General features: G+C 39.1%; 1 protein-coding gene across 7 annotated transcripts in view; it reads right to left on the minus strand.

Annotated features, from left to right (window-relative positions):
* MYRF (myelin regulatory factor) overlaps positions 1-12,817 on the minus strand; it is a 115,876-nt gene that overhangs the window by 34,455 nt on the left and 68,604 nt on the right. For all 7 annotated transcript variants that reach the window (XM_088146187.1, XM_088146186.1, XM_088146184.1 and 4 more), the window contains one exon: positions 701-896. In XM_088146187.1, coding sequence (XP_088002313.1) covers positions 701-896 — 196 coding nt within the window. The remainder of the gene's footprint in view (positions 1-700; positions 897-12,817) is intronic.

Consider the following 12,817-nt stretch of genomic DNA (forward strand, 5'->3'; position numbering starts at 1 on the left):
AAGGTCAGTAAAAAATTAATAACCTCTTTAAAACCAAATTAAAACCCAATTAAAACCAAAATTTAAAACCAGAAAACATAATAAGCAGGCAAGCGCAAGTCATGCGTCAATCAATACAGCCATCTAGCAAGCCCCAAAGCCATATTAATATTGCCACACACAAATATGTAGCTTTGAATCATTTTCCTTAATTAAGAAATGAACAAGCATAGGTTGTTGGTTTAACTGGGTTCTCCTTATCTATTTTTAGGACTTGTGTGGAGAACAGATCACGTTTTAGAGTCAGACCATATTTATGCAGAAATATTTAAAATTCAAAGAGTTCACAAACTTTTAAGCACCACTGTATACACTGGATATCTTTCTTATTTTAATGGTTATTTGACTGTGGTAGTTTTAGTTTAATGATAGTTTATGTTCTGAATATGAATTAATTTTAACTGAAGAGCAAATGTTTTAAAGACAGATATTATCAACTTAGGCTATAAGTTCTGACTTAGAACTCAGCTAGTCAAGCATGCCATATATTGTACCATTTTATCCATTTTTGCTCAGAATTATATCTAACTGTAAACAAGCTCCTCAGTAGATTCTTATTTTTTAACAGAAATGAGAGACACAATTATGCAATTCCTAAAACTTTCCTATCAGGCTGCCACCTATCCTTTTAAATGATGCAGTTTGCCATTCTTAGACTTGCCTTCACCCCATGCAGTTTCAGATAGAAGCATTCAAGTGGCTTCAAACCCTCAGGAGTCTTGACATATTTGGGATCTCCAATCATACCAATGTACACAGTGACTTGGAAGTGGTTCTTTTTCTGGCACACGAAAGCATCATCCCCCACAGAGAAATTGAAGCCTTTATCTGCATCCACTCGGTATGTGGGCATAGGTCTGTTACCAAGGGAAAAGAAGACAAGAGACCACATGTTGGACAAAAGACAAATGGGACTATTGATAAGACATGGATACATCCAAAATTTGTTTGCAGGGAGACTTGTTTCCACAACCACAAATGGCCTAAACCAGAGGTTTTCAAATCTTTTTAGGCAGCAGAACATGTTACTGAAACTCCCCCAAACTCCTCATCAAAAGTCAAAGTTCTAGTGATAGAAAATTGACTGCATTCAAGTGAACAACTTCCTCACCCGTAGTCTCTCACCAAATCCAATCAAGTTCTTGCAGAACCCTAAGATTCTGCAGAACACAGTTTGAAAAATCCCACCTAAACTACCCCTCCTAAAATGTTTGTGAAAACTAAAACATTTGTATATAGAGACATTTATCATTATTATTATTATTATTATTATTATTATTATTATTATTATTATTATTTTTATATGCCACCCATCTCCCCCCAACGGGTGACTCTGGGCAGCTCCCAGTTAAAATCAGAAACCCCATCAACAATTAAAAATCCCCCATAAATAGTTAAAATAAATAATCCATTAAAAATCAAATCTAAACAACAAACCTTATACATAAAAACTAAAAACATTCAAGATGATGGAGGGGGCAAGGTCAATCATCCCACAAGCCACCTCCACTGGTGCAAGCCCCCATTCGGCCCCCAGGCCTTCTGGCAGAGCCAGGATTTAACCCCTTTTCTGAAGGCCAAGAGGGAGGGGGCACACCGGACCTCGGGAGGCAGATTGTTCCATAGGACGGGGGCCACAGCAGAAAAGGCCCTCTGCCTAGACCCCACCAGTTGAAATTCCTTGACTGGTGGGGTCTGCAACATGCCCCTTCTGCCGGACCGAATGGGGCGGGCTGGAGTAACCAGGGCGATTACTGCCAGTTGAACATAAGGCCTAAGTAGCAAGAACTCTGCTAGAAATACGTTTCGCTCCCCTTCTGGAATAGGTTAAGTTATGGTGCTATTGATCCAAGGACCCTAAAAGGTTTGATTAATAAAAAGAAACTACATGCATAATGCCAGTGGGAACATCTCTCTGAATAAAGACCTTTTTCAGAGAGGCAATTTTCGCTGAGACAGTAAGGAAAAAGGATTTGACTGCAGTCTTATTTAGACAGATTCTGATTATTTCAATCTGCCTGTGAAAGTGGTCTGAAAATTTCGGCTAGTCCAAAAGAAAATGGCTACATGCCTGACTGGAATTGGCTAATATGGTCACATTAGGCCAGCACTGTTTCCAGGCCCTAGTTAAATTGCTGGATTTCACCTTCAAAGCCTGAAATGGACCATCGTATCTACCTGGCTCCTAAGGTCATCATCTCATACCCCTGCAAAAATGGCTTTTCCACCTTTCATCTGAAAAGAGATGGCATCTCATGCTAGAATGTTCTTCTCTGAGAATTTGACTAGAAAATACATGGCTGTCTTTTCAGCATGAGGTAAAGCTTCTTTTAATTTTCCTAGGCATTTTAGAAGTTGTTTTAGAGTCCCTAAAAAACTATGTTTTTTTTTCTGTGCTCCACTGAATTGCCACCTGTTTGGTGTAAGGAAAAGACTGTTGTTAAACTACAGGGACAGCAATCAAGATTTCTACCTTCATGTTTTAATGAGTATAGGACTAAAGACCTTTGGCTGCACTGAGACAACTATATATGTATGAAAGGGGGACAGGGACAGTTTAACCTTGCCTCCCCCCCATACTGAACATAGCTATGAGTATTGTCCCAACATTGTTAGTAACAGCACAGTGAGAACAATTTTAACTGCATTAAGAGCATGGAAGGTATGGGGAGGGTTTAAAACATCTACTTCAACAATCCCATATCCAGGTAGATCATATTCATTTTGACCCATTAAACAACTACTTGGAAACTGGGAAGATGGCCTTCAGTAGCACAGTTCCCGCCTTCAAAGAGATCTCAGTATGCAGGAAGGAGCACACAAATAGGGGAAAGGAAGTGTGGACTTGAGAAGAGCTGTAAATAGTTGTGGTTCCCAGTCTACCACCCATTGTTGTACTGGCCTGGCCACAACAAACTTACCCACCACCCCTGCTTTAGGGAAAGCATTAAAAAAAAGTTGCTAATTACAGAAAGGCAAAACTTCTGCATCTCATTTGAAAGCAATCTGAAAGCATCCTTCCTGAAGAACCTCTAAGCACCCTCCAGAGGAACTGAGAGTGCGATGAAGATTGGGAATTTTGGGAGTTATGGTCCTACGAAATGTGGGGTACCACCTCAAGGAAAGTTGTATTAAGGCAAATGGCAATGCCAGTTCCAGAAAAAACCAGATACAATTTAATTAGAGCTACCTCCACCTTTTTCTCACAATGTTCAACCCTTTTCCTCCATTACCTCTCAATTATTAATACATTTTAACATTTAAATATTCAGGATAAAAAGCACCAATTCAGAATACTTTTTTTAAAGTGGGAAAGCAAGGTCATAGCAGCTGGGAAAGTTTAATCTACACCTCCTTAATGCCTTTTGTTCACAATGAGGTCAAAGACTGAGGGAGTGTGCATACGAGAGCCAGCTTGATCAGCACTGTGCCCTTTACGCATGCCTAAATATCCTGCTGGAGGTGAACATGTGAGAAAGCATCAGAAAGATGCAGAAAGGAAGGTTTAAATCAAGGACTTCATCAGAAAAGAAAACAAGAAGGAAAATGGAAAACAGGGGAAGAGAGTGGGTGCTGAGTCAGAGAGGTAGGTAGGATAGAAGGAAAGGCAGGAGTTCCAAGAACCAGAGCAGGGTTCTGCGTGGGGGCATAACAGCATCTCAGTATTTTGCCTACATTTCCAAAGGTCTGAAGGCTGGTCCTGTACATGTTGAGGATCCTCCTCAGACATGCCAATGGCAACTGGATAAACTCTGCATGCTGTCAGCACCTGTGGGGTGAGTGAACCTGGCAGAGTCTGTAAGGAGCCATTTACTTCTTCCTCATAGTAACAGAAGGACCCCGAGCTGCCAGAGATGTACCCTGAACAAAAAGCAGATGGTGGCCACAGAACAAGCTACCTTAGTCAGAAAGTATGAAAGGAATTTCTCCCCCCCCCCCGCCCCTTCTTCACATTTCTGGTGATTCATTTTGCTATTCCTTCCTTCCTACAGATCTTGGCTTTCTACATTATTGGACAACTAAAATTTCCCCCTCCATCACCTAAAAGCAGACATGGACCTCCTCCTCCTTAATCTTAAGCCATTGCACACTATCTTCAGGTCCAATTACGACTTTTGTAAAATATTCAGTTCATCAATAAAACTTGAGAGAAAGAAGCAGCTACAAGAGAAGAGAGAATCAAAGCAAGCAGGAGTCCCCCTTCAAATAAGTTCCGTACACAGTTCATTTAAGCTGATCACTGCTCAACACACCTCTAAAAACAGAAAGAAAGGGCCTTCCAGGAGAGTCAGGAAAGCTCCCATCCAGAGGAATACAAACTGTTTATCGCCCAAACCCCTATAGTTTTACACATTTTTGAACTCTCTTATAGTAACCTCCTACTTTGTAATCTGTTCTCAACCCACATCCACCCAAGAAAGGCTGTAAACAGCACAAAGAGAATTGAGTGTGTCATCAGGACAGTTCCAGCCCAGATAAATAGTTACTGAAACAGCCTATTCAGTCATTCACAAAAGGAAGCATGTTCCACACAGAAGCAGGCTTGGTAAGTCTTTTCTTTTGCCATCATGCAAATGACATCAGCCTGCATAAGTCACAACATTCACATGTCAAGTGCAGATGTCTGCAGAGGAAAACTCTTCATGCTAGCAACTGTATGCAAGGTGGCTTTGGCACAAGCAGGGACCATGATGATGCACCTTTTATAAAGGAATCATAGAGAAAGATAAGATAAGATAAGATAAGATAAGATAAGATAAGATAAGATAAGATAAGATAAGATAAGATAAGATGGCATAGGACCTGGTTACTTGAAGGACTGCCTGTCTCCCATAACGTTTGCCCAGTTGATTCAATATTGCAGGGTTGGTATACTCTGGGTTCCTTTGATTAAACAGTGTCATCTATCAGGACCCTGGAAGCACACCATTTCTGTAGCAGTGCCTGCCCTCTGGAATGAGGTTCCCACTCTGCACTGGAATCATTTAGATGAGCTGTGAAGACCTGGCTCTTCATCCAGACCTTTGGCTAGGGAGAGTGAGAACCCTTGCTTCGTTCCATCCAGTCGCACTTGCCATCTTTTATATATATATTTTTTGTAATTTCTTTGTTTGATTATAAGCTACCTAGAGTCATTGGGAGTTGGGTGGTATACAAGTTTTCAAACAAACAAACAAACACCAAAGGATTTTGACAATCACTTGGTTAGTGTCCAGTGCTAAGGTGTAAATGAACAAGATTCAAGGTGACATCAGTTAAATCTGAGAGTTTGAGGGACAAAGGAACAAACTGGCACAATACTGAAGTGACTATTTCCATCTTACAGCTAACAGGCTACTAATGAGATTTTCTAATAAAAACAAAAGAAATGTTCCAAAGAATAGCATCCCTCCAACTACAAAGAATCAACATTTAAAAGATTTTAAGAACTTCTAAATGAAATTTACTCAAGACAAGAGATATTTAATATTATGTCCATGTAGAAAGCATTGGAATCATATATAGATTCTGGTAATATTTACTAAGCTACAATGAGCATAAATCATAAAAATTAGGTGGCTACTTCTAGGTGTCAGAGCTGCAGAACTCAACCAGGAACAGGGAAGCACCAGTGGTAGTCCCACAGCTGCAATATTTGCTTCTCCAGTTTGCCAGAGCATAACTTGCAGGGCAAGTACAGCCAGGACAAAATACTGACTTACAAGACTGGGCAACCTGGATCCATTGTAAATACCATTTTTTCTCCAGCCTGAAGAAATGAATATATGTATGTGTGTGCACACGTATGTATGTATGTATGTAGCCTAACAATGAATGGAACATATGACTACAGTATCTGCTTTACTTCAAATTGTAAACTATCAGGGAAGGAAATCCATGGGAGGTATTGGAATCTATGTCAAAATTATTGTCTCTTTGAAAAGCTGTTATATTCTAGTCACTAAGTTGAAATAAATCATTAGAAGATTCAGTATATTTGTGAGGACTTGACAGTTAAATACTCTAAATATATAAGCAATATTTAATGGACATCACCCCATAAAACAGTGAAACCCAGCAATATATTTTCTAATCATAGGACTTTCACAACAGCACACAAAGTTAACTTAATACAGAGAATGGTAATGGCTATTATTAAGACATGCAATTTTTGAACCACTACATTGATGCTATAAAAACCAGTCAGCTCCTTTCACATGAACCAAGGACTGAAATCTTTCAAATAAAGAATTATAGAATCAGAAGAGACCACTTAGGCCACTGAGTCTTGCTGTCCAGCTGGTGGCTGTTTAGCCTCTATCTGAACACATCTAGTGAAAGGGAACCCCCTACCACTTTTCTGTGCACTTAGCTCCACTATCAAGCTGCCCTTATTGTTGTAAGCTTTTTTTAACAATCAGAAACTGCCCTCCTATAACTTGAATCCATTTGTTCATGTTCTACACACACAACTTGACTTTTTCTATGTGATATCTTTCAGTATTTTAAGAGTACTATCATGTCCTGCCTCCACTGTCTTTTCTCAAGGATAATCATACCCATTTCCTTCAATCTCTCTTCACAGAATTCAATGTTCTATGTCCCATGACCATCTTTGTCACCTTTTTATGACCCTGTTCCAAAATCTCTAATCCTTCTTGCCATCCCATTCAATATCATCCTCTAGTTTCATGAGGAACTGTGGATGAACACACTTTATTTTTTTCCAGCAAGCCATTTATCCACTTAATTGTCATCCAGCCCATAACTAACTTGCTAAAATGTCATGGAGTATAAATGCTTTGCTGAAATTAAGATATATTATGCCTACAGCATTTTCAATCTGCTATAGAAATTACTGGATTTAAGAAAAAAATGAGATAAGAATAATTGCCAGATTAATTGCCAGATTAACTTTAACAGAACCATTCTGATTTCTGGTAATTACAACATTGTTTTCAAGGTGCTTTGACATAACTTTCAGTCATAGCCTGCATTTCTATATAACAGCATATAAGAATATGGGAAATAAACAAGATGAGTTTGAACTCTTAGTATAGGAAGACAAAGATGATTTAACAAATGTCTGTTGCAATGAATTCCATTACTGAAATACTGAAACTGAAGGATACAATTTGTTGAACAGGAACAGAGGCAGTAAAAAGGAGAAAGAGGTGTATTGTATGCTAACAGTATTGTATGTTTAGAAATCCAAGTAAATGAACTTGGTAGAACTGTAGAAAGCATCTCGGTTACAACAGGTAGAAGCGCAAGAAGCATGAAATAGTAGTGATGAGGACTTTACTTACCCCAACATCTTTGGGGAGACAAAATTTACTTAATTCCTGACTTGATTTTTTCTTTCAGAAGGTGTGCATAGTTGCAAGAGAGTGACCCAATAAAATCCTAACAAATAGGGAAGATTTCAGTGAGCAAATAGAAGTAGCAAGAATATTCTGGCGAAATGACCATATAATGTTGGAGTTCTGGTTTTAAGGGAAATTAAATTTGATGGTAGTGAAATATGTACTTTGGACTTCAAAAAAGCAGATGTTAATAATCTCAGAACAATGATAAATATTATTCCAAGGTAAAAGCTAATTCCCTCAAGGTTTGTGGTGTTCTTTAAAAAGAAAATACTCAACTACAAGTGCAAACAATTCCAAGGAGGGAAAGCATGGAAGACAGCAGAAGAAAACAACATGGCAGCACAGAAAGCATAGTATAGATGTGAACATTTTTTTAAAAAAGGATACATGCAGGGGTGAAAAGAGATAGCCTACAAAGAATACATACTGGTAGTTCAAAACTGTAGAGATGATGTCAGGAAATGAGCTGGCAAAAAATGGCTTCTTCAGGTGTTATGGGCAGAACTGACATATGAGACTAACAAAAACATGATCCGGTAATACTTGTTTAAAGTTTAAATCTCCAGGATCAAAATAATTTAATCCTAGAGTACTAAATGAACTAGCTGATGGTCTGCCTGAACTTTTATTTATTATCCTTGAGAAAGTCCATTTCTATTTACAAAACATCTATGAGCTCTTCAAACACAGATTGGGACATAATGCAGAGCAATTCAAGAATAAACAAAGAAGAAATGAGTCTGAGCAATGCAGGAAAGATGAAAAAGTGAGAGGAGCAGATGAGCATCAAATCAGAGCAGGAAATAAGGACAATAGACTAGTGATCCCCCAGAGTATGAGCAATGTTCCTGCCTTTTGATTCAGTGTTATTCCCCTGAATCTCTGGCAAAGAAAATGTCCAGGTAGCACTATCATTTCCACAGATACATTCTCTTCAAATGTAACCTGAAGTTTCAGGATGTTGCACTGTTTATAAGAATGGGGAGATTCAAATCTACCTCACTGAACCATGCGTGGGTGACTCTGGGCAAGCCATTCATTCCTTGCCCAACCTACCTCAGAAATTGTGAGGATAAAACAAAGTGAGATCCTCACCTAAGTCACAGCTCCTAGAGAAAAGGTGGATATAAATATAATAAATACTAAAATAATAATTAGCACTCTTCTAGGGTAGAAAATTAAGATAGGAATCCAATGCACAATAACTAGAGGACGGGATTTTCCAACAGAATATATTATTGATGATAGAAGTACAGTTTGTTATTTATTGAAAAATAGATTGGTCAAACTACCCACTATCAAAATGAAGCCCTTGCAGGATTTCACTTCACTCGGAATAACAACTGCTGCCAAACTCACTCCACCTACATCTGGAACCCATCCATGAAACATTCCTGGGAAATGGTTATGCTGAAAGTTAACCAAGATATTTCTTTTAGTCACCCACTGCACAATCACTTTGCGCAGTTCTCTGAGCAGAGAGCTTTACCCATACAGTTCCCCTTCTCAAGTAAGTTAATCACTGACTGAAAATAGCCAGGATGCTAGTACTCAACTAATACTAAGGAATGAATGTTATTCACCACGGCTCTTAAGTTTCTTTCCCACTTGCCTACTGTCTAGCTAAATTCGGTGGATGGTGTATTCTTTACCACACTGGTTACTGGCAGTAAGAAACACAAAACAACACATACTATGCTAAGTAGAATGTTGCAAAGTATAGCGGGTAGCAGTTCCAGAGAGATTATGTATTACAGACAGATGGATATACATCGGAATAGCAAATGTTATTTACTTATTAAACACATTTCTATCCTTCTGCAATCAACAAGGGTCTTGGCAACTTACACAGAATACAATAAGACAATTTAAAGCATCCATGGTAAAATCTCAAATACAGCAAGTATGTGTATATTTACTTTGCCATGTTGCTAGTCACTAGGTTTGTTCTTATTTCAGTGCAACCAATGCTTTATGTCTGATTTCACATAACTCCTCACTAACCTATCCCAAGGGTCAGCAAAACATCAACATTGAACATTAAACTGAAGCCACATCATTTTGGATGGCCTTTTCTTCCTCTGAGGTACATATGATTTTTAGATTTTCCCTTACTACCTTTTATTACTTGCTGGATGAACTAAAGGCAGTGCAAAAGACTGCCATCTCCTTGACATTTTAGAATAGATGTCAGCTGAGACTAAAGGGTTTGGGAGAGAAAACAGAAAAAAGAGAGAGAGAGTTAGTGTCATGTCATACACCTATTACAATTCTTATTGCATCACAACAAAACAATCCAATACAACATGTTACCTAGTTCTGACATTAGGAATACAAATGTCCTCTTTCAATATTAACATTTTCCTCGGTGTTAATATTAGCTCTGTAAACTCATGAGCTGATGTCAAGAAACCTATTTTTGCCAACAAAGAAATTCTGGAAATTTTTCTCAAAGGTAAATGTGTTAGTGTAAGATATTTATCTCAGAGTAGGAATGTTTCTATTGTATTTTGGTTGGTCCAAGAGACCCCTAAGTCTAGTCTGAGGAGCACATCTCATTGACATGTTTGTCTTTCCACTGTCCAATAAAGTAAACTGTCATTGATCAAACCACCATGGGTTATCAACCTTCACGTGCTCTTGTATTGATTCATAATAAAGTGTGATTAAAAGTGGCTCAACTGTAAAGGCACTATCACCACTAGAACTGATCCAAATGAGAGAAATTAAAAGGACTTTAAATGACCATGTTGTATCTCAGGAGCTTCCCACTGCTATTTTGTGAAAATATAAGACTGTTCCAGATATAGTAATTAATATAATTCTTGCCTACTTTCCTAACTGGAATGTCTTCTGTGGCAATTTTCCTTATAAACTTGGCACAGACAATTTCTCTGTAGCTAACAAAACAATTTCTAAATACATCCATACATGACTTCTTTTACTGCTACCTTAGAAAATCCACCTTTCTACCCTCATTGTTTACCAATCAGGGGACAAAAGCAAGAAAAAGTACTTCAATTTTCTATAAATGGCAAGAACCATTTGTTGCTGGCTTAAGCTTATATTCTTAAAAAAACTAATGCTTTATTCTGCATATATCCCATTTCTATTTCCTAGTGCTGTATGGTACCAGTTCAGAATTTGTGGCCACAGGATTCACCTTACAGCAGGATTGCACTTAATAACAGCATATTACTTAGCAAATACACTTTGCCTTTTGCCATTAAGGATAAAGTAAGCTTCAGAGATTAAAGAGAGAAACACAACCCCTGGGAGCTTTGTTTGTTTGTTTTTTTAAGCTTAGCATCCTGTGAAGCATTTAAAAAGTTCTTTCACACTTTACTTTCTAAAATCAAGCATAAAAAAGTCCAAATGCCATCACCAAATTCCAGAGCAACCATCAGGAAAAAAAAAGAGCTAAACCTTACTGCAAGGAACCCAGTGCTGTGAATGTATTCTGCCAATCAAGATAGTTTGTTTTATTTTCCTCCTCCTATGTAACAATATAAGCAATGCAGCTTTCAGGCTGCAAATCAGGATGTGCTGCCAAGTGGATCTGGAAATCTCAAGACTGACTGTCAAGCACATCTCTCCCAAATCCAGAGAGGCTGGGCAGAAATCAAAGTCTTCCCACCCTTCCCCTGACTACAGTCCTTACTGCTCAGACCCTGGTCCTTCCAAGCAACCAACATCACTGTAACAGTATTCCTTTGATCACAATCTGTAGCAGCCTCTAATTAATACTGGGAAGCTCCAAAAAGCTGAAATAGTCCAGGGCACTGAAACAGAGGATCATCTCTTTCACAAAGCCCTCTATTTCTATAGGAGGAGGTAAATACAGGTAGCCAGGAATTTGTGCTGGGTTCGATTGATTTATATCCAGAGAGGGAAGGAAGGGCTGAATCCTCTAATTACCAAGCTGCTATGCTACATAGCCAGGAAGTGGTGCTATTGTGATTATTTAGATTTGTTTGTTGTTGTCTCATTTTTGACTTTTCAAGTGACAGGCAGCACAAGGTATGAGAGCCTTTCCTCTGGGTTATGACAGGTGAAATGCCCCCTGGAAGATAGAGTGGGGCCACAGGAATTACCAAGCCCCTATCCCAAAGCAGGAGACAGGAACAGGAGAGGAGGTTTGGGACCTCCAGCCTTCTATCTTGTGAATCTCAGCACTGCTACGGGGTGACCAACTAGATACTTCCACAATGCCCAGAAGAAATATATGATGACCTTAGCAGACAGGGCATATACAGGGGTACCTCGGGTTACAAACGCCTCTGTTAACGAACTTTTCGGGTTACGACCAGCTCCAGCCGCAAAAATTTACCTCGGTTTGCAAACTCCGCCTCGGGGTACGAACAGGATACGCGGCCATTTTCCCTCCCGTGACACGGTCCGCGGCCATTTTTCCGCCCCTGACACGTGGTCCGCGGCCATTTTCCGCCCCTGACACATGGTCCACGGCCATTTTTCCGCCCCTGACACATGGTCCGCGGCCATTTTCCGCCCGACACGTGGTCCGCGGCCATTTTTCCGCCCCTGACACGTGGTCTGTGGCCATTTTCTGCCCCGACACATGGTCGTAGGGAGGGGGACTCTCCCTCCAAGCAATAGCCGCCTCCCTGTCCTCCACGCCAGAACGGATTAACGGTAATTACATTGAACCTTATGGGGAAATTTGCTTCAGGTTGCGACCAATTCGGGGTGCGGCCAGAGTCACGGAACGAATTAAGTTCGTAAATATAAAGAACCACTGTATATTCATTTGGTTCTTTATATTTAAGATGAATTGTTCTGAATGACCTTATTGGTGATAAACCACACACTTGCAGTTTTTGGTAACAAGTGAGAATGAGGTTCTGCTTATGGACATACACTATAAACTGAAGGAACCAAAAATATCCAATGAGTTGCTTTTCTTAGGCAAAAGTTTTTTTTCCATTTCTGAAGCTGCAGATCATTACAGCTGGGAATGGGGATGGCATCTGGGATCTTTGGCGTGGAAACCATATATTCTATGGCCCCTCTTTTAATAAATTTGTTTTATCTCAAACCATCTCCTAGTATATCTTTGAAACACTAACTAAACTTCAAGCTAATCTTTAAACTAGACTGAAGTGCTAAATTTTCTTAAATGATTTGATATGCTAATGAAATACCAATTGTTTCAATTTATGGATAGGTTTTTCACCTGCCTATTACAAAATAGTTTTATTTTCTTTGGTACATTGTTACTGGATGTACCGTTTCTTTTTAAGCTCTAAGGGTAGCATATCTTCTTCATAAGAAGGTGTTATCAGGTGAACAGAAAAAAATAATCAGATATGAAGAAAAACTGGGCTCAGAAGTCATTTTCTTGTCAGAATAATATGTTAGCAGTGGATTTAGATAGCTTGCATTTCCTCAAAGAAATTTCTGAAAGTATC

This window comes from Python bivittatus, unplaced genomic scaffold (genome assembly GCF_059951505.1).
Source record: "Python bivittatus isolate LINGU-HERP-01145 unplaced genomic scaffold, Pbiv_v1 ctg000480_np1212, whole genome shotgun sequence".
NCBI classification, from domain to species: Eukaryota; Metazoa; Chordata; class Lepidosauria; order Squamata; family Pythonidae; genus Python; species Python bivittatus.